The 23,462-nt window shown below is 41.0% G+C and overlaps 1 protein-coding gene across 2 annotated transcripts in view; it reads right to left on the bottom strand.

Annotated features, from left to right (window-relative positions):
• Positions 1 to 23,462, bottom strand: part of FGD6 (FYVE, RhoGEF and PH domain containing 6) — a 102,291-nt gene that overhangs the window by 38,995 nt on the left and 39,834 nt on the right. Inside the window, exons 4-8 of one of the 2 annotated variants that reach the window (XM_027831342.3) lie at positions 20,790 to 20,857; positions 20,665 to 20,695; positions 7,357 to 7,508; positions 6,154 to 6,310; positions 4,348 to 4,435 (exon numbers count right to left, since the gene is read on the bottom strand). In XM_027831342.3, coding sequence (XP_027687143.2) covers positions 4,348 to 4,435; positions 6,154 to 6,310; positions 7,357 to 7,508; positions 20,665 to 20,695; positions 20,790 to 20,857 — 496 coding nt within the window. The remainder of the gene's footprint in view (positions 1 to 4,347; positions 4,436 to 6,153; positions 6,311 to 7,356; positions 7,509 to 20,664; positions 20,696 to 20,789; positions 20,858 to 23,462) is intronic. The other variant, XM_037884917.2, reaches the window with a different exon arrangement.

Raw genomic sequence — 23,462 nt, 5'->3', positions numbered from 1 at the left:
AAACCAATTTAATAGCCACATAGCATTTTTAAACCAGTCTAACCAAACTGGTTTAAAAATGCACACACCTGTAGCTAAACTAGAGCAACCTCTGCACAGACAAGGCCTAAGAATGGCTAGGTAGAAGCCCTATGGGATAGCGGTCATTTATTTTTAAAAGTTGGTTGCATGTTTTATCCCTCTCTCCCAACCTTTGCATAGTGTTCATCTTCATAGACTGTGAGCTCTCCAGGGCAGGAACTGTGTTTTCCTATACACGTTGTGCATATTTTGTGCACTACTATAATCCAAAATAACAAATCAGAGTTGAAATACAGTGTGGGTTTCCATCACCAGGGACTGAACTCGGGACCTCCTGAACTAAAAGCATGAGTTTGTACTAAAGAGCCAGGCTTTGTAACTGGCAGCTGTAACAAACTTGCATCCTCTGTGGACCAGGTACAGTAGGGGACACAATGCACACTGACCATTGTGTTATGATAGCACCCTAAGAAAACTATCCATCGTTGAATGGCAACATAAATTTAAGACCCAAAAGTGATCTTAAATTCCCCGTGTAATAGGGACCCAAATAGGGAACTGAATATTTCTTGGCATATACATGCTTTATGGCATACACTAAAGTTTTGTCCAAGATAAACAAATGAACAACATTTTATATGTTTCAGAGTAGCAGCCGTGTTAGTCTTTATTCGCAAACATTTCATATGGCGCAATTCTTTTGACAGGTACTTTCATTCACGGACAAAACTAGAATTAAAAGTACCAGAGAACTAAAAGTGTCAGAGAGACTTAAGACAAGTATCAGCATAAATTTATTTATTTGAAACTCTGCAGTCAAAAGTAGAGCCTTGCTCTTATGTTAGGGCTCTATGGAGTATCCAATTAAATTTGCAGCTGCTAAATGCTGAAATAATATTTATGTAATTTTGAACTTAACACTCCTTTGCACATCTGGCTAGTAGCCTCTGTTCGTGGCTAAAATCTATAGCTTCAAAGTAGATTTTGAACAGATGTTTCTAATCTTTCATTTTCCATGAATACACACTGAAAATTCTGTGCTTACAACAACCTTTCAGAGTAGCAGCCGTGTTAGTCTGTATTCGCAAAAAGAAAAGGAGGACTTGTGGCACCTTAGAGACTAACCAATTTATTTGAGCATAAGCTTTAGTGAGCTACAGCTCACTTCATTAACCTTTCTGTGGTTAATGCCATCAGACTATTACACAGAAGGGTTTTTATCGATATGGATACCATTATATTTTGCTGAAACACTATAATTTAGTACAAACTTACTTAACAAGAACAAGTATATGAACAAAATCCAAACAATGAAACTAAATCTTAGTTTAGTAATTTTTTTTTTAGTGATCACTATTTAAAACAAAAAAATCTGAATAAGTCAAAATCAAGCATTATTTACAGAAGACATACAGAATACTTAAAACAAAATATAGCAACCAGAGATGAACTATTTATTGTAAGTGGAATTTCTAAGAGGGGAAGGATGAGAGATATGGTCTAATTTTCTTCTTCCTTCCTATTGCCTGACTTGAGACAGGCTAAAGGAAGCATAAATATAAATCGCTGAAACCTACTTTTTTAGCTCTCAACTTGCCAAGGCCCTAATATGCAAACAGAAAAAATTTATTTATTCTATGTTCCTCACATGATGTGGGTTTAAGTGAGATAAGCAGCAAGTTTGTGCAGGAGACACATGTGAGTCTACAATGATGGCTATCCCTTGATATGATGGACAATTGAGAGATGGACAGATATAGCAGCAGGGCATAGTACAAAGACAAACCATAAGACACAGAAATGGAGGGTGAGGATGTGCACTGAACGGAAACAGAATCAGCAAGGAATGAGCAAGAGAGAAGGAAAAGGCTGAGAAAATGAATGAAGCGATAAGAAGGAAGAGGGCTCATCCCAGGACAGCATGGAGGACGTGAATATTGCACAGCCTCGAGAGATACAGGGATTTGGGAAAGGGGCAGTAGGGAAATTACTCCTTTATTTTCTTACTAGACAGCAGAGGTTTCTAACTATCCATCACAGTAAATAACCCTTTTAATACTTGTTATGTAAGAATCAAACGATTAGCGTGTAGAGAAGTGAAAGCCCACATGAGCAAATGGAGGAACCATACAATTTGACAGGAATACAGATGAGATGCTCCTCTCTTTTGCAGATTTATGAGCCCATCTGCCTCTGACATTGACAGCTCAGGAGTAACAGTATCAAGAGGCAGCAATCATCTTGTAAATTGATGCCGCTGCAAAGGTACGTGGATACAGGAAAGTGGAAATGTATCATAAAAACAAGGCTAGCCTACTGACACAGAGTGCTTAGATAACATCGAGAAGGAAAACCAGCTGTCGACACCAAGAGGCCCAGCAGCTGCATTTCACTGATAATTTTTTTCCTCTCCCTGCCACAATTTGCCCACTTTGTTTCCTGATGCATCTACAGACTAGGGAATTTTGCCATTGGCTTTGAATACAACAACTTTATCATTTAAAATTACCTTCATTCTTGTTTCACTCATGCTGCCCAGCCCATTCTGATGCTGGGCCCAAGTACCTTCTGTGTGTTCTGAAGTCCCAGCAGTGCAGGATTTTCATGGAGACCACCCAGTATTTAGCAGAGGTGCTTTAAATGGACAGACAGACCATCTAGCTACACATGGGGGAGGGGCAAATAATCCCATTTTATGGCCAAGGCAAATATAATGCAATGTGGATTGATATTGCAGGCTGAGCAATAGCAAGGGAAGTATAGCTCTCCCTTTGAAGTTATTTTACTGTTCCTTCCAAGAACTGTTACTAAAAAATAATCAGCATAGATGAGAGTCTGAGCTTTGAGCTTTTCATCCCTCCCATGGAACAGAGAAAAATTCTGTTTAGAAACCAAGACCCTGATCTTGCAGTGTGATCCATGCTGGTAGCCACAGGATCAACAAGGCTCTACATGGGTACAAGATCTACCTTCACAGATCCAATTGCATGACTGGGGCCCTATGGTATCAGCCAGATAGAAGAGAATTTACAAGACCAGTGTTTTCTATGAACTCCCTCCCTCATCTCCTGCATTTAGAACAAACGATAATGAGGATTTTAAAGCCTTTGAGCTATGGGATTTCTGTCGCAACTGCATTTATCAAAAAGGTCTTTCCTCCTCCCTACCTTTTGGTTCCACCCCTTTTAAGTATGCCTTTGGACTCTTTTAGAAATCGAGACACCACCACTGAATTTGGAATGAATAGCAATCCCCCTGCCATGTCTAAAGTTAGTGTCCTTTTAAAATAAAATGATCAGATACCTTTTTCTAAGCTTTTGCTTTTCCTTGTATTGTAAGAGATGTAAACATTTCCCAATTACAAATAACCTGTTTTCATACGGTTTTCCCTGCCTTCCCTCTTTGATTTTAATGCAACTGAAAATAAAGGGGTTATTTTTAATCATAACTTTGTGGCTGCAATGTAATAAGCTTAATCTGTACTATGCAGCAGCATCACTGATTTAACTACTGCAGGAGAAATGGCATTTCTTGGTTAGCTGCTGCAGAGCTGGAAAAGGGTCATGGAGCATTTTATTTTTGTAGTTACTACATATACAGATACTATTTTTAAATTTCTCAGCAAGGGACAGTAGCATGAAAAAATCAAAAACCTAAATATTTAAGAACTCGAGAAGATTCTAAATCCTTGACACTGTCCTTTATAATGCATGTTCCCTACATTCCTAAAACACATAACTTTATAAACCAAGCAACAGAACTTAAACCCTGTAATTTTTGTTAACAAGAAAACAAGAATTAGGTTATATTTTTGAGAAAGACAAGATTTCAGTGCACACAAAACATTTTCTTTAAAATCATGGCTAATTTCAGGAAAAAAAGCCAGGCTTAGAGGATTTAGTACTTGGGTTAGAACTTATATTAAAAGAAAAATGTTTTTATTTTCAATTGTAAGGATCTCTTTTCTTCCCTCCCCATCCTTCTCACATTTGAAATCAATGCTCTTCCCCTGCTCCTAAGGACATGATTGGATTCCACAGCTGTGGAAACAGAGCAAACCATAACAAGGTTTGATGTTTGTGACTTCTGCTGAATTTATCTGCCAGAAAACGTATCACGTGGCTGGGACTAACTGCATTTTTCCTGCGTATTTTATGACTGCCAATATTACTGAGTAGAACTTCTAGCTGCACAGTACATTTTAAGAGAGTTTCATACATCTGTAATCAAGTAAATATCCTTTGCAGAGTGTTGTGATGGCCTAGATGCCAATTTCCTGGGACTTGTGAGGACTGGCTTTTAAACTTGTGAACATCTTGTCAGTACCTGTCAAAAGCAGCCTGTACTGGGGAATCCTCTGAACTGGCTTGAGCAGATAGTGCTTGAGTGCCAGACTAGCACAGCGAGGACTCATCTGAAAGACAAACACCCAAAATAAATACCCACAGTCCTCTAATAGTCAATTATCTGCTACCCAAAGAAGTTGTGCCTCTAAACAATTGACTTTTACTTGTGTGCTGGAAAGGGATGCATTCTGCTATCCTGCTTAACTCCACAGCAGTACATATAAATGTGAGCTGCCTAAGTCAGCCCTCAGCTATGCACAAGTAACATTTACCTGTAGGCCCACATGCTACAGTATTGCTAGTAGCCAGATCTGATCATTCCTCCACACAGAACACCACACATAAAAATAGTAGTTCTCAAAAGTTAGGAAGATACGTAACAGGTAAACACTGGAATTCTATGCAAAATCAAAACATCTGTCTTTGTTCTAAGAAAAGAATGTTATGCATCTCCCTAGAAATAAGGGAAACCTGCCAGCTAGCAGTGAAGGTAACCTGGTGGCATCGCAATTCTTATCAATCAGACAGGACTATAGGGAAGGCTGCAGCAGTCATTACAGAAGTCTCTTTAAGTGGTACAAAGCCCAAAGACACAACAGAGAGATAAATCTTTTTAAAGGGTCATGCTCCAACATGTTTTAATCATCATAGGTTGGGTGATTTGGCCCTCTCATCACTTCTTCCAGTTCGAATCGCCTGAAAATCATTAATGCTACTCGTACATGAGGAACACTGATAAGAAGCACCTTCACCAACAGGGATAGGTTTTCTCTCTTTCTTTGGTAACTGTCTTGTTTTTCTCTCTCCTACATTCCTTTACTCTCTCTTCCTCCTCACTTTAGCCTCCTTCCCTCTGTAGATTCCCAAGTAGCTTATCTAGCCACGCACACACCCAACACATCGAGCAATGCCTGGAAGCACCTGATGCTGGCCATGCAAAGCAGGCTTACATTTGTTAGCGCTCACCTAGTGGGGCTTGGTGAGAAACAGGCCCTCTGCGACCAGAAGATAGCTATGGCTAAGTTATGACTTCTCTGCTGGAAAGGAACTACAGCAGTACTGAGCTCAGCAGTTGTTTACTGTGTCAGTCTCAACAATTCATTCATTACTGAATTAATCTCTGTCAAAACAATGAATAACCCTCACAAGCGCTCAGTGATGTTTATTCTGGATTGCATGTTTAGAGTTCACGCCTCTTCTCTGATCGGTTTTCCAGGGAATAAAGTGAGAGGCTGGCAGGGGTACTTGGCTTTTGCATGATTATTGCATGTGCTCAGTTTGAGAGCATTTTGGAAGAGGAATTGGTTTGTTTTATTTTCAGGTTTGCAGCTCAAGAAATTCGCTTTCCCAGGTTTCCATTCCAAACCAAACACAGGACGTGAAGAACTACATTCTGCCCTCATTTTTACTCTGCCACCCCAATCAAATCAATGAGTTTACAATGGTAGAAGTCAGTGAATAATTTGACCCAGACACTTAAACTTTTAGAAGCGACTAATGATTTTGGCTGTCCATCTTAAACCACCCTAAAGAGGCCTTATTATTAGAAAGTGCTGAGCCTTCTGAAAATCAAGTCCCTTTGATATGTCTCCAATTGGACACCCCAAACCACTAGTCATTTTTGCAAACATAGGCCACAGTGGTTAAATTCTCCTTCGTCCTACCCACTGGTCCCCAACTGGGACCTAGAAACAAAGAGGAAAAACTAAATCTTTGCAGCCTTACAAAAGAGCACCAGAGTTAAGAAACGAGAAATTAAGATCTCTCTTGCAAAAGAAGATGATACCTCAAAGTCTTTAACCACAGCAGCAAAACTAGGGTTCTTCTTGCATTGTTCATCTAGCAGCGCAACATTCTTATCAAATTCTTTGATATAAGTTGAATACATCTTTAAGTAGGGTCCTTTTTTCACAAATATATCAGCGATTCTTTGATAATCAATCCTGAAAAAGAGAACAAAGTAATTAAAACAGCACATAGCTATATAAAAATACATCTATGATTTAGAAACCAGCAAAGCTAATATTCTCAGTCACTTTTGGAGCTCAGTAGTGGATTAAAAAGAAGGCTTATTAAGTAAACAGCTAGTGCACTAGTGGGCAACCTGCAACTCAGGGGCTGCAAGTAGCCCGTCAGGGTAATCCGCTGGCTGGCCACCAGACAGTTTGTTTACATTTGCACGGCCGCCCGCAAATCCCAGCACTTCCCTGCGGCCCATGCCACTTCCCTAGCTCCCATTGGCCGGGAATGGCAAACCACGGCCACTGGGAGCTGCAGGCGGCTGTGCAAATGTAAACAAACTGTCTGGTGGCCTGCCAGCGGATTACCCTGAAGGGCTGCAAGTTGTCCACCACTGAGCTAGTGCTGATCTCACTGGGGAAACCAAAATGTGCAGGTTAATTTGGTTGTCGCTGTAAATTCTTAGCTTCTCCTCTCCAAATGAGATAAGCATTGATGTGCTGGTATCTCATCCTGCAGAGTGAAATAGGGAACTCAATTTTCAAAACACTCACAATTTAGTCATGTGCCTATGGCCAAAATGTTCAAAAATAGGAACCTAAAATCAGGCTCCTGGATTCACATTTAGGCACCAGATTGAGGCCAATGGAAGTGTGAATGTTTGGCACTTTGAAAAATCAGGCCACTTACTTTGATGCCCAAATGCAGATTCAAAGAAGCTTACCTTTAAGGCTTCTATTTTTGAAGAACTTAGCTTTGGTCCAAAATCCGGTTGCTCAAATAGGCATTTACATGCATATGTACAATTAATGCACCCAAATGTCAATTCCAGCATCTAAGTGTGGAATTTAGATGCCCAGTTAAGGTGCCCTCATTTGAAAATTAGGTCCTTAGGCTCAGAAGTCAGCTCTGGAGTCTAAAAAGCACATATATTACAAAAGAGCAAACTTCTGCTGACAGTAAAATTCACTTTACTCCACAGTTAAATATTAAAACCATGGAAAAAAAATGCACTCTTATTGATCATTACCAGTGAGACAGTCTCTCTTCTAATTCTCTGAGGAGGTCCTGATTAAGTTCATACAGCTGAGGTAGGTAGTACAGGATCTGATTCAGGATCCTATCCTCAATCACTGGCTTTCCTAGCTGCCTGGAAGCATGTGCCACTGCATCCCGGAAATCCTGTTGGAGTACAAAGAGAAAAAAAAACAACCCTCACTGAGAGACTGGCCTTCCGGCAACAATACATATGACAGTATTTCCCTTGCAGAAATGCTGCGGAGCGTTACCCATTACAGAGGGTGAGATGGTACCATCTGTTTTATGTTACTGTGTGGCTTTAACTCAGGGCCTGTCTACAAGGGGAGTTATTTCCAGTGCCGCCAGAACTTTTGGACGCAAAAGTCACATTCCTGGGTCCATGTGCTGAGTTTGAACTAGCCCTCCAGTGCACGGACATCAGAATGAGAGCTGCATTGACAGTTGAGAAGCAAGTGGTGATCACACTGTGGAAGCTTGCAATGCCAGACTTCTATTGGTCAGTGGGAAATCATTTTGAAGCTGGAAAATCTACAGTGGGGGCCATTGTCATGCAAGTGTATGGGGCCATTGTTTCCTGCTACACAGGTCTGTGACTCTCAGCAATGCGCAGGAAACAGTGAATGGATTTGCAGCAATGGGGTTCCCGAACTGTGGTGGGGCGACAGACAGCATGTATATCGCCATTTGTAGGAAGGTGGGCTGGTGCCAGAATACATCCACAGAAAGGGCTACTTTTCCATGGTTATGGAAGTGTTGGTGAACCACTGGGGGACATTTCACTGATATCAATGTGGGCGGGTCAGGGAAGGTGTGTGACACTTGCATCTTTAAGAACTTTAAGAACATCTTTAAGAACAGGCTTGTTCAGAAAGCTGCAAACAGAGACATTCTTTCCTGACCAGTGGATTACCACTGGTGATGTTGAAATGCCTGTTCAATTACAATTAATGGTGCTTTCCGTAGCACCAGGCATTCTGCAGTATATGTTATCAAGTAATAAAGATCAAATTATTTCCAAAAAATAAAAATTTATTGCATAAGAAAAACAGTGCAAAGACTATTGTGCAGTTAAAAATGATACAATGCAAACTTATAAAATAAATGGAACAGAACTTTAAAATTAGAAGGCTAGAAAAACATTCATGTCCAGTTCAGTCCATTTCTGCCAAACATACACCAGCCATGCGAAGCTGTGATTTTCCTTACTGTCCCCTGGCGTGGGGTGGCAGGGATAGCGATGTGGCCCATGATGTCATGTGGAAAGTTTGGAGGGAGCTGGGGTAAGGAGCTGTGGAAATGGAATTAATTCCTCACTGACTGCAAAGGAAGGTGAGCCCAGGATCGTTGGACCCATCGGTCAAGAAGTTGGCAGCATTTGTGTTCGCTGACTGAGAACCCCCATTATGCCCTGGTGCATCTCCCGCTCCTTTTCCTGCTGGGACTTTCTCCTGTCTGCACTTTCCTTCTCCAGACTGTCTGCTATATTCACCCTCCAGGCCTTCTGGTCAAGATCCAGTGAAGCACTGGCTTTCAGGATCTTGCAGAACATGTTCTCCCTAGGCCGCTTCTTTCTCCTCTTTCGGATCAGGCATGCCGCAGGTGTGGAGGGGGAACCCCTCAAGGCTGCAGGAGCAGCTACAAAAAAACCAGACAGATATATCATTGTATTTATAATCACAACAAAAAGCGAAAGATGAGGGAGGGGAGTGCTGAACTTATTCCCATAACATTGTTAAATCAGAGCTGCTTATTGACACTTCAGGTTTGGAATGCCTCTGCGCAGCACTGTTGCCTAGCCGCCACACCCCTGGTGACTATGGCCTGCTGGGGGGAAGAGGAGGAGGGAATTATTCAGTTGCATAAAAAAAAAAAAAAAAAAAATCGGCCCACAAGTACAGGGCAATGCACTGAATACTAGCACTCTTCCACAGGCGGTGGTGATTTTAGCCGATATCTCATTCCTGAGGATAACAAAGGCACAGAGCACAGCTGCTGCTGGGCATCCCCAAGCCACTGGACCCATACGCCACTAGCCTGTTTACTACAGTGAAGTCATAGTGGAGTGGAATGGGACAGTGGCCTACAGAGGAGGAAGAAATAAGGCAGCCATCTCCAGAAACCTTCAGGAAAGGATTGCAGAGTTCCTCCGTGAAAGATCTCAACAACAACTCTCAGGAGGATACGAGGGACATCCCTATGTACATAAACAAGCTGCTTCACATCTGTCTCCCACCCTTCCCCTTGCTTAACCCTACAGGGGAATGAAAAGCAGATGATAACTCCACCGCTGTTTGTTGTATCTCTCTCTCTTCTCCTAGGAAGAAAATGGAAAGCAAGTATCTCCATCCTGCCAACATTGGGCTGGGTGGGGTGCCATTTTCAGGTTTAAGGGTGAATGCATGCACACACTTACCCAAGGTTCCTGCCCCTAGATCAGGGTCATCCATGGTTGGCTGGCAGGACTAGAATGAGATGGAGTCTCAAAGAGATTCTGGCTCACTGCACGGCTGGAGCACCTGCCACGTGTCCCTCCTCCTCACTGTACACAGCAGGGATATCTTTCACATATTCCTCTGAGGTACCCACGCTGGTCTGAGGATGGCAGTGGGGGTCTCCGACAAGGATGGCATGCAGCTCATTGTAAAAGCAGCAGGTCTGTGGCTCAGCACCAGACTGACTGTTGGCTCCCCTGGTCTCATGGTATGCCTGCTGCAGGTTCCTTCATTTTCACGTGTCACTGCTGCTGATCCCTGTCATCCTCTTTCACCTGCATCCACCCTCTGTGCAATCTTTTCGTAGCGGTCAATGTTTCTACAGCTGATCCGTAGCTGTGCCTGCACAGGCCCTTCTCCCCACAGGCCCAAGAGATTCAATTTCTCCTGTCTGCTCCAGGCAGGAGTGCGTCTAGAATGTGTAGCCAACAGAGTGGGTTGGGCAGTTGCACATAACAAAGGAGAGCTGTTCGGTGTGCTCACCAAGTGGGACGATCAGGAAAAAGCCATTTTGAACATATGCAGGTGGTTTTGGGGGGGGGGGGGGGGGGAAGATGACGGGTGGCTTACAGTCTCCGTGACCCCCAGAGTGGTCACTGTTGGGCACAGTGGGGCAGCTGCTGGAGGACTGTTAGCATCAACGTAGGTTGTGCAGTGTCTACACTTGTTCTGCATTGACCACAGTACATCGACCGTGGCTCAGTGCCATTCAGGGAGGTGGTTTTACTGTGTCACCGTAGCAGAATGCCAATGTTGGCAGAAGACAAGTTTGAATGTAGACACATGCACAACTCCATCGAATCAACAAGACGACTTACGTCAGCCTCACTTTGTAGCGTAAGCCAGCCCTAAGAGAAAACCAACCAAATGACACTAGAGCTGTCAGGTTTTTCTTGTTTGTTCTTTTTTTAATATCATAAATAGTTTGGTACAATCAATATTTACCTACGCTGGGAACACTGATTGCTCATCCTAGAAGGTGGTACATTCTCTATGCTACAAAAACCTCCCAAACAGACCAGGCTATCATGTTTATTTGGTCCTCACTGAACATATAGGGTGAAAAACCTGGCCCCACTGAAGTCAATGAGAGTTTTGACAGTGACTTCAATGGGGCCAGGATTTCACCCATGGGTCCCGTGTACCTTTTCCACCACTTACAATGAAACTTACACAATTTTTAAAAATCTTGTAACACCAGTGTACCTTACTTAAACTGCTGAATAACTCTATATGATATGAGCTAAGTCAATGTCTAGGATGCCACAGGGAGGAAAATCTGAACTACAGGCACTAGGCTCCTATAGCCTCTCAGAACAACTCTCCCCTGGAGGCGAGTGCTGCTGGGGTGGAGGAGGGTGAGAGGACACCTCACAGCCATCCATACCAGCTCTCTCAGTTAACCTCTCTAGGCCCATCCACCCAAACATCCCTGTCACCATCTCCCAGCAATATCCCTACAAGCTCTAATCGCATGGTTCCATGGGTCACAAAAGGCTGGGATTCGGTAGTTTGTGGCAAGAAACTGCAGGTGGTTTTTGGGCAGGGAGTAGAAAGGAAAGGTCAGGAACTACTGCATTAAAGACTTTTTTTAAAAAAAACACAAAGCAGATGGCCTTATTCATATGGAAACGCTCTTTCACACATCATCTGTGCAGACAAGTGTCACATAGCTTACTATCAGCTGCATTTATGGGGTTTCCTGACCTTAGGGCAATGGTTTCCAAACATTTTACTAAGGCGACCTACCAACTGAATTTTGTGGCTGTTTTTTGCAACCCACCACTATACATACATACATTTTACAGAAACCCCCATTTACTATTTTTAAATCCTGTAACGGTGCAACAGTAGGATAGATTTTGTATTAAACTTCATAAAAACAGTATTGTATTAAGAAAAAGTTGTCACATGGGGTACTGCTGTCAGATCCCAGCACTCATTAAAAAAAACAAAACCCCACAACCCAAACCAAGGCTGGATTAATGCATAGGCAAACTAGGTACGTGCCTAGGGCCCAAATTCCTGTGGAGAGGGGATCACCAACAATCATACAGCAGTCTCCTTACCATCCACAGCCTCCTCCTTGCTCTGCCGAGGAGGCACAGACCACCTGCAGCAGCACCCTCCAATCTGGTATCACAACCCAGCTTGCTGTAGAGAAGAGGCACCGGCTGCCTGGCTATCATAATGGAGGGGTGACCAGGCCAAAACCCAAGTGGCGTTGTGACCCCGTGTGCCAGGTTGAAACACCTGGAGTGCAGAGCCAGGCCCAGTCTCCTGGGACAGGAGCCGCTGCTGTGGGGTGAATGCGGGGTGGGCTTGCCCTCCAACACCCCCACCCCCAGGCCTCCCCTCTGCTCTGGGCCCATGACTCATTCAGAATCTTCCTATGACCCACTGGTGAGTCGGGACCCACAGTTTGGGAAACACTGCTTTAGGGCATTGCTTAATGCTGAAATGATACAAGGAATTGCAATGACTAATACAGCCCAAATACAGGATTTCTGAAGAACGTTGGGCAAAATACATTGTGTTTAGTACTTGTAACTGGCACACTTAGTAAGAGCAGACAGTTACTGAGTCTAATACATAAGCCAGCATAAGACTAGTAAATGCTGGATCTCACTGTTTGTAGCTCAGCCTTGGAGGGAGTCTTTTCCCCAAAACAACATAAAATTCTTTCTTTGTCCTCTGGCATAGGTTATCTGAACATTGTAAGGCACAATGCATGAAAGCTTGTTTGTATACAATGCAATCGGCAGAAGAAGCTCCTTCCTGACAAGACACTGGAAGAGGAGTAGGGAGTCAGTTTTAAGCACCATTTATTTAAGTTACTGTTTTAGCATATGAAGACTCTGGTATGTATTTGGGCACAGGAGACCCTGGTGCTCTCTCTGGGATGATCCAAGGCCCACTGAGGTCATCATTAACTCCAGTGAGCTTTGGATCATACAATGTGACTTCATCATCGAAATAACAGCCAGTCAAGATACTTGATTGTCAGCCCAGTCCCTAATAAGTCAATAGATGAACTACTGCAGAGAGGAAAGAGGTAATATAGGAGATACAAAGCAAATCAAATTAAACCTACAAATGGTGACAAACCAGACTACTAAATGAAACAAAAATGAGAAGGAGAAAAGGTTCATATTTCTTGGGAATTATCAAATCACTGTTATTGAACATGCACTGTGAATTGGTTAAAATAGCCATATTAAAAATTTATTTATGACTTGGCAGCTCTTTTGAAGTAACCCTCCTGAGGTTCATCTTGAGCTGAAGTTAAAAAGATTTGAAGGCAGACAGCATAAGCCTGAGTAGTGAGGGTGGGGATAGGAGGGAGAAGAGTGAAATAGATAGGAGAATGTGGTGACTGTCTATGTTCATAACTATTGGTCCTTTAATTATGAAATTCATTAACATTGTATCCGTCTAGCGAGAGCCCATAATGGCTGCATTTTTAATATAGTTACATAAATAGAATATAAAGAGAGAGAAAAATGAAACTTCACTCCAAAAAAAATGCATGTCATTCAGTACAAGGATAATTTTTTCCTAAAAGAAGAGCAGTAATTTAAGAATTACAGTGAGGTTAATTGAATGCACTTGCCTGCTTCCCTCTAAAGCTAATCTGTTCACTACTAAATAGAAAAACATGGTCAACTTTCTTAACATCACTGTTAAAAGTTAACATATGTATGTATACTTGGCACTCAGTGATCAGTATCACATGCGATCACATTGAAATAATCCGCATTACACTCACAGATTTTATAGCTATACCAGAACATAACATTGCTAAAGCCTCCTCCTGCACTGAATTGTTCAAAGGCCATCACCCTAGCTGCCATAGGCAATGTGTTCTGTTTGAAGCAATGCAGCAGCAACATTAAAGCGAATTTTTAAGAATCATACTTTATATTTAAAAACACTTCTCAAATAAAATAAACTGAACTCTACTCATGCTGTATTTTGAAAAAAAGCTAAAATATTCACTTTTTAAGATGAGACATTTACTCAATTGAATCGTACCATTTGTGACAAAACAGAAGTTTTACATGATGTGACAAGCATATAAATATTGTGTGTGTGTGTGAGAACAAAAAAGGTATGTTCACATGCAGTTTAACAGGATGATTTTTTCCTGTCAAAGAAGTAAATAAATAACAATGGCCCAGATGCTCCAAACTGCTTCATGCAATGCTGTTTGCAGGATCCACTTTTATGTTGTTATATTCTGGTCCAACTGTAATTTTCTTGCGTCTCCTTTCATTGTGTACACAAAAGAGATTACCTTCATTTCCCTACTTTGAGATGAAGGCACATCTGGTTGTCACCAGAATGTGTTACACAATGGCATCCGTATCTATTACAGATTGCTTCAAGTGTCACTATCCAGTAGAGTAACCAGTGGCTCCTGGGGGAGCTCAGTTACTCCAATAAGTTTTAAATTACTTACCAATACTTAATTTTTCTGTTAATGTCTGGCAAGACGCTCCTAACAAATGCATGAATGGGCTTGCCCTTTTGTTTTTGTTTTTGTTTTTTAAACTACATCCTTGCCAGCAGTTTGCAGCAATGTCTGAGCTACTCTGGAGTCAAAAATCCTTTGACACTATTTCCTCAGCTAATTAGGCAACTGTGGAACTTGACAAATGATTCATAATAGGGTCACCGCTATTTCATCAACACGAACCCTTCTTCTCTCCCAGAAAGGCCTTGTGTCACAGTGACTTGCATCCCTCTCACTAGAGTGTTGCAAGTGCAAGGGCACAATAAATGACCCCTATAACTTTGTGTTAGCCTGGGGAACAAGGGAAAAGATGTGGACCCAATTTCAGATCCACCTTAACCACATGCTGAACTTTCACTAAACTGCTGGCCTGAGCCCATATGGGCTTCAGATTTCTGTACAGTTGCACATATATTGTTCATTTAAAATTTGTGAAATTAACATTCCACTATTCAGAAAAGCATGGATGAGACAGCTTTTTGACTGCACAGGGAGAGAGACAGACATTGTTTAAGCAAGATGTGTCAAAAAAGAGAAAAAGTCTTTTTTTAAAAATTGCAATTAAAAAAAAAAAAAGACAGACAACTGCATAATTTAATGCTGATCCTGGCATCCTTTTGCTTGGGCTCCATTCACATGTTCACCCTGGTTTGTAGTCGCATACTTCTTATCATACATAAACACACCATCAGCAGAAACACCTTTCAGTTTATGTGCAATTCCTGCTTACGTACAAATCCAAAGAGCTCAAATATCAGTTTGGTGTCAGGAATTTTTCTGCATTTGCACACTCTTCAAGGCACACATACCCACACACCCCAACTTTCACATTCTAGGAAAGGGCCAGGCTGCCAGAACATGGCAAACTGCAAGTACGACTGCATGGGACATAGTTGTAATAGATCTTGCAAACACATATTTAATACAAAAAGTCAATACATACGCTTAACTATATCAGTGATACTTTATAATGAAGTCAATACATGTTGATTGTACTGTTTTTCAAGTACACAAATTACCTCAGTAGTCTTGGAAAGCTGACAAGTAATTCTATGTCGTTTTCATGACTAGTACAATAATTCACAGGTCTTTAATAGCATAAGATACTTAATTTTTACAACATAGTCAATTATCTGAATGGGGAGATGTTCACAATATCCTAATGCAGAGAACGGACTAGATAACCCACCAGTGCTCCCTGCCAGACCAACTTATTTCATTAACATTTCTTTATAATCTAGCTACAGCTGTAATTCATTATTAAATGTCTCAACCAGATCTGGCACTGCCATTCAGAAATTCTAAAGCACTCCAGTAGTTTAGAGAGCTGTACTGGCATCCTCACCTCACATCTAGCAGGAAGGTAAATATTACTATTTACTTTTTACAGACAGAGAAACTGAGGCAGAGAGGTTCTGAGAACTGACCAAGGCCACACAAATCACTGCCAGAGCTAGGATTAGAGCGCGGGAGTTCCTCGCTCCCAGCCTTGTGCTTACTGCTATACACCATTCTGCTCCCCCAGATCTATTATGATTGCTTCCTTGTAGTATTTGACTGCAATTTAGTTTACATTGTGAAGTCTGAGTCTAATCTTTAGATTTCTAAGAGAATAAAGTATTTTTATAGTGTAAATATGCTGCGAAAACAGCAACAAGCTAACCCAGAGTTCCCTGGTGAACATGGCCCCATTTTAGCCCAATGAGAGTGCACCAGTGGAGATAAAGTTGCTTGACCTCAGATCCACACCTCTCAAAATACAAATGTGCTTGTGGCTGTGGGTAATGCAGTGGGTGGCTCTTGGAAAGCCACCTGCTTTGTCTTCCTCATATAGCAGTGGCCCCTAACGCAAATGGACATAGGAGCAACTCATGGGGATGGGGCTACAGGCTCAGGCAGCAACCCACAGGCCCAAGCTTCTCTCCTCTGTTCCCAGCACTCAGCTACATTGCAAGAGCATATGCATCTGGCCTTAAGTGCAACCAAGTAGATGCCCCCATTCTAAGCAGTCTGTAGCCTTTTGTTGACTGGGAGTCACAGAGACCGTAAAAAAGAGGGGAGGACGAGGAAGTGGGAGGCAGAGATACACCAACCAGAGGCAGAAAAGGAAAGGAGAGAATATGAACAGAAGAAGAAGAAACGGCAGCTAACTTATGTGGGCATGGCTGATGGGGACAAAAAGAGGTAACACTCATCTGCCAATTCTTCACAAGAGGGAAACTCCACCAGAAAGTGGTTCAGGGCCACTGAGCTAGCCTATGCTGCATACTGAATTAGAGAGTTTAAAATAAATCCCACATATTGTCAGGATGCATTTGTGCATTACTTACATGTATGAGAAGCAGCTATTTCCCTATCTATGGTTCAAATTTTCAGCCAGATTCAACTGGCTTCTACCACTTGCATATGCAGTCACTGTAGCTCTGTAGTTCTGTGCCTAAACAACCAGTCTGCAAACAAACAAAATCAGTGGCCACTTTTTGAAAATTTGTTCCTGTATGTAACCTGTCAAACACGTCAACATTTCAAGACGCCTTTTCATGCATGCACGTGTTAGGAGCTGGAAGATGAGACACCTTGAATTTTTCCTGTTGTGTACAAGATAAAGGCCAACTGACTTGTGACTGAGTGCCCAACCTGAAATACTTTAAAGAGACCCAATTTGCAGAAGACGGATGGCTCAGCACTTTCCGAAAATCAGGCACCCGTTTGCCATGTCTCAAGTTGGGCCCCCACAGAGCGAGGCACCGAAAATCACTTATGACAATCTTGACCCTGCAGCATAATCTATTATAGCCTTGTGTAAATCTTAAAGGAAAACTAAGGTCATGAGCATTAATTCACTTTGGCTTAGTGAAAGCTCAAATTACAAATGGAGTGTGCAAGCCCTGCTTAGCTAGCATGCTCTAAACTCAACATCCATCAAGCTCACAGCAGGTGACATGCTAGATCTGCCATTAAAAAATGCTGATTTAATGTCTGCTGATGGGCTGCCGATTTTCTTTTTACCAGCTCCTAGCCCTTATAACTCACCAGTAACAAACAGTTTATTTGTATTACAGTAGCATGCAAAGACCTCCATCAGTCACTGTCGTGCGAGGCATTGTACAAGCACCCTGGAAGACACACTCCCTGTTCTACAGAGCTTATCTAATGCATTATACTGGCATATGGGTAAAGATAACCAAGAAATGACTAACCCAGAGACTCTAGCAGACAAAATGCGGACAGAAATTCAACAAATGGAAGACCCCTAATGTTCACTTTTTAATTTTGTTCACTCTACAACTCATAAGGCTAAATGAGGCTTTGAGAGCTGGAGGGCACTAGTAAGGGGGCACACCCATACACCTACTGAGTGCTGTGGAGGGAGCCATTTGGCCTTTGCAATATGTAATACCTCCTGGATACTGGAGGGTGGGAAAGGGTGCTGGCTCACTAATGCACAGGGTAAAGGGTGTGTAGGCCCTCTGGCCTTTTGGGTATGGAACATTTCAGCCAGTGGTGGACAACTTGCTTGTTCCTTGGGCTCCATAATGCTTTGCAGCCAGATGAGAGTTGTCTTCTATGGAAGTACCTTGCGTCCTCCCCGGGCTAGAGTGTACCCCTCCACAGGCCAGCCATAAACTGACCCCAAGCTGCACACTGTTTTGGTTTAAGTATTTTGTTTTTTGCAGCTCCTGAGAGCAAAGTTTCTGCCCTTTTATAGAATTTCATCCTTCAAAGAAGGAGTGAGGAGACAGGATTACAATTAAATGGGTCATTCAGTCCGGAGCAACTCCACTGACTCAACACATTTTGGCAAACTTAATTGTGCAAAATTGAAGGCCAGTATCTCAATCAGCACCTTTATAGCCAACACAATGCCTACATTAATTCATGATATTATATAACTGATCCCAAACCAAAACATTTTCTATATGATCAAACACTGTGTCTTAAGTATTTATTTTTTGCTCTTCTCATTAAATAAAAAAACCCCACAACCTTCAGATGGGCTCTTTGAGTGCTTGGGAGAGTTGTTTCATCTAAAGCAATTTAGTTAATATAATCAACAAAATGCAAGCAAAATTAGACTTGGTTATGTATAGCCAGCCTGCACCTATATCCCCATCCTCAATTACCTTAACTTTCACTTCAAGTGCTCTTAAAAATGGTTGTGTAAAATGGCACCTTCTCACTCAGATCTGCTCCCTGGGTGTATTCAGCATTATACTTGTTGATTTCAGTGACAAAAATAAGAGTTTACTGCTCTTTACTCCTGTTAGTGCTGCAGAGCCAATGTTGCTAAGACTGAGTGAGCTAAATACTCCTCCACTCTGTACACACCATCCACAGAATTGCTTACTCAACTCCAAGTAGCTGCAGCTGAAGAAACACACTGCCTCATTTGGCCTGCAGAACCTTTATTACAGGTGATGAAGCACAGGGTGAAAAGGGCCCAGGTGTCACTTTGGGAGCCCAAGCTGAGTTGCTTGGCTGGCAGTCAGTAAGCTAAACAAGTGAGACAAAAACTACTGGGACACAATAAAAGTGAAATCCCACAATGGCAGTGCTGCAAAGTTACTTTCCACATAGAACCTCACTTTCATAATTGTCTTTTAAGTGGCTTTGCATCATTCTTGTGGATAGTCAGATTCCCTGGGAGTACTGTTACATTTAAACACAACACTGGGTTTCCATAAACTCTGCCAATAGGGATGGTGATTTTCCTTTTAATGATAGGCAGCGTACACAGTCCCAGCCTCAAAGAGCTTATGATCTAAACAGACAAACACAGAGAGAGCTGAACTGATTGCCTAAGGTCACAACAGATCAATGGCAGAGGAGAGACTAGATCCCAGATTTGAGACTCAGTTCAGCATCCTCCCCACTACGCTGCACTGCCTTTATGTTCTGATATTTGTCCCTGAGCCAACAAAAGTCCTCATTCATTTGAGAACATTCTGCCATGCAGTTTACTTTACAGCTAGCAACTAATTAAAAACGTATAACTTTGCTATTTAAACACTATCTGTTCATAGTGCCTTCTGCTCAATTCCCCAAACAGGTATTTAAGATGGTTGGTGCCTGGACTAAGTATGCTGGTTGTAAACTATAAATTTGCCATTACTATCCGACACAGTCTTTTCAAGTTCAAGCCCTAGCAGACTCAGAAAACAATCACTCAAAAATATAACAAAAATCAACAGGTGGTGTAGTAATATTTTTGTTTCCTGTGTTAGAGAGGAGGTCTGTTTTTCAGGCACAGAAAAAACGTATCCTTGTTTCCAATGTGGCAGAACGAGCTGCACAAGAGACTCATTAGGTAAAAGCAGAAATGTTTAATATGTAGAACTCTCTCTCCTTCCTGGGGAAAAACTACTCAGGAGAGGTAGAGTGAAGAAAACTGAAAATCAGTACATGAGAAAAAATATGATTTCTTATAACCTTTATCAGTACACTCTTGTGATGTAAAAAAATTGTGTACTCTCAACTTAGTAGTTCTGTTTATACAATCCATTTCCAATACCTTTGCTGTATGTCTTCTAATGCATTAGACAGCAAAATCACGTGCCCAGGAAAGCCAAACTCCTCATTTGCTAGTTCTAGCATCTTCTACAGTAGCTAACAGAATACCTGCTTATTGTGTCATTAGCATACAAGATCAAGGGTTTGATACCAACGTACCAAATATACTTGACTAAATATTAATTTGCACCTTTCCATTAATGGACATTGGTATTGTATATGTTCCCATAACAGCAGGGAATGCAAAATGCATACCTGTAAAGAGTTACAGCTCAAAAAATACAGTACAACTATGACTGCAGTACAAAAGCCCAGATTTAAACAGATTATCTAAGAATCAGGTAAAGTATTTTTACATACATTGTACATATTCAAGTTGGTAAAAAAACAATTTTAAAAAGTTTTTTATTCAAAAAAATTTTCATACTACTATTTATGGAGAAAGAATTATTCTTGCCAAACAACCAGATAGTTCATTAACAAATAAGGAGCTATAGTAAAACAATCAGGGGCATATTCTAATATTTAATCCAAAATCCCAATAGTTTAAATGGAAGTTTTGCATGAGCATCAAGAGGGATACTACCACACATTTACCCACTATACTTGTTAGGGAAAAATTCCAGCAATTTAGGATTTTTTTTCTACTGCTGCCTAATTAGGTTTATTCAGTGTTTTAAATGAGGAAATATTAAAGAAAATACACTTCAGTACAGTACTGTTTAAATGCTGAAATTTAAGAGAACAAAGAACATAAAAAATTTTATTAGATACTTACAATGTGCAAGAGCTTTAGCACATCCACAAATCTGTTAGAAAAGTAATAAAAAGCAAATAATTACATTTGAACTGCAGAATTAAAATAAACTGAATAAGTATTTTGAGTTTAGCATTAACACCTACACTTTCTCCGAGCTCATGATCTCCTTGGCAATATGGTAAACTTTCGTTCTCTTTCCAGCTGCTTTGCTCTGCAGATAAAATTACATGTTACACTACGTACTCACAAACAAATAGCAAAGATCAACTTCAAGCCAAATTTCCTACAAAAATATCACTTTATACTGCTCTAAAGTCTATTGGTATTTAGAGATTAATTCGTGTGAAATTGAATTTAAAATTGGATAGAATGATGTGTAAATGCTAATCTATAAATAAGCACTAGTCTCCCTGTCTAGAAACTCTGGAAAGCAACAGAGCCTATACTAAAAGTGACAGCTGTCAGCTATTGAAGAAACTGGAGTGTGGATAATACTCTATATCCATATTCATCAATTTTATTGGCTCATTTGTGAACACGGTATACACATTTGCAGTAAACTCAAATGGGTTTTAGGAACATTTGTCAAGAGATAAACACTAATTTTTTCATGCTGCTTTTAATAAAGACAAAAATGTAATAGGAAATAGTATTACTTTGAAAAGAAAAAAGTTAACTATTGAGAATCTGCCTTATTAAATCTAAAAAGATGAACTAAAATTAACTACAATCAGATTTCTTTAGCTAGTAAGTTTACTGTACAGAAGAAATATAATCTTTGTAATATAAGATTTCAGTCCTGAAACACATGCAGACACACAAATATATGCATACATACCCCTCAACATGATATGATAGCACAGGGATTGAATGAATCCAATCACACTAGAATGCCATTAATTCTCATTTTTTTCCAAAGTCAAAAATATGAGAATTCTCACAACCAACCCCCACACCCAGCTATCTCATCTGATATTTTAATCCTTGAATTGTTATGGGATCCCTCAAAAAGAAAAGTGCTAAATAAATGTGAAATACTCAATCCCCAGTCTTATGTGAGTCAGAAAAAAAAAAACAGGAATATGAATATTTAAGATACTGGCTAATAAAATGGAATGTGGAATTATTTGCATTACAGTCCAATTGTGCTAGATCCTGTACAAACATGTACAAAGGGCACCAAAGAATTTACAATCTGAGCCCCAGGCCTGCAAGCTGTCACCCAACAACACAGAGATGATAATCCCTGTGATAGACTTGTGATGAGCTCCAGTGAAGTCAATGGAGCTCCATGTGGGTGGAGGAATGAACCTAGACAGAGCAGCTTGCAGGATCAGGGCCAAAACTTAATACCAATTCCAAGAATGTGGTGCAGCAAACAAAATGAGGAAAAGATGACAGGCATGCAAAGATGCTTTTGCACAGTTTAATTGTGTTTACAGTTTCCTTTTCTTTTTTAAATATATCTCTATAGTAGCAGTCCTGGCTTGCCACCGGCCTAGCTGTTATCAGCTGGCACTATGTCTGTCTGTTATCAATGTAGGTTTTCCATTACAATGGGGAGTTAAAGGAGAGATAAAATGAAAATAAATCATAGATAAGCAGGTATTTAACACAGAGAACAAACAGTATCAAGCTGAAGTTCTGGTGACATCATATGCAGAACAGTAGTAAAAGACCAGACACTGAGTGATTTACCTTAAAAACCTTAGCTGTTTTTATTACATTGCTGCATATTTGTTAATGATGTTTGAAATAAGGTTGCAACATTTCTCTTTGAAAGGTTTATTGCTTCATTTCCTATTTCAAAAAGACAGGTTTCAGAGTAACAGCTGTGTTAGTCTGTATTCGCAAGAAGAAAAGGAGTACTTGTGGCACCTTAGAGACTAACCAATTTATTTGAGCATAAGCTTTCGTGAGCTACAGCATCCGATGAAGTGAGCTGTAGCTCACGAAAGCTTATGCGCAAATAAATTGGTTAGTCTCTAAGGTGCCACAAGTACTCCTTTTCTTATTTCAAAAAGGTGATTGTAATGCAGATGCAATCCCATACAATTTCATTTCTATCAGTATTGTAGGATGGTGTTACATCAATAATTAAAGTGACACTTCATATGGTTTGCTGATCTCTAAGAATTTCAGAAGTCATACACTGTATGTTTGTTATTCCGATATCCCAGGCACTATCCAATCCAAACAAAAGGTAAGGACCACATATATCAAGCTACAGGACTACAAAATCTAAGAAGTTAAATTCTGAATGTTGGAGCAATTTGTTACCCAACCAGTAGGGTGGCGAATTTTGGCTGGACATATTCCTGGATGTTTCCTCACATGACATCATGACATAATCTTTAATTAAAGATTAATCTTTAATTCCTGGAAGCTCCGGGACAATCTTGGAGGGTTGGCAACCCTAGGAACGAGTGAAGCTACAATAACAGTAACATGTTGCACTTACTCAGTGCCATTTATCCACTGACCACAAAGCGCTTTACAAATGTAGGTATCAGCCCTGTTTTATAGATGGGGAACTTGAGGCACAGAGAAGCAACTTGCTCAAGGTCACAACACAAATGAGGGTCACAGCTGTGAACAGAATCCAGGAGGCCTCACTTTCAGTTGATAGTCTCCCACTAGTGCCTACTGGCATTAGTAGCATTGCTAGACCAAAGTACTAATGCTGCAAGTTTGGGTCTGTACTTGCAGTTCTCCTTTGACGAGCAACTAGCATATAAATTACTGAGAGCTGGAAACCAAACTGCAGTTTCTACAATCCTCAGCTAGGCCTTAGTATTTTGTACTACATTGAAACA

Source organism: Chelonia mydas, chromosome 1 (assembly GCF_015237465.2).
Source record: "Chelonia mydas isolate rCheMyd1 chromosome 1, rCheMyd1.pri.v2, whole genome shotgun sequence".
NCBI lineage: Eukaryota > Metazoa > Chordata > Testudines > Cheloniidae > Chelonia > Chelonia mydas.
This window is presented reverse-complemented; position numbering and strand designations above follow the sequence as displayed.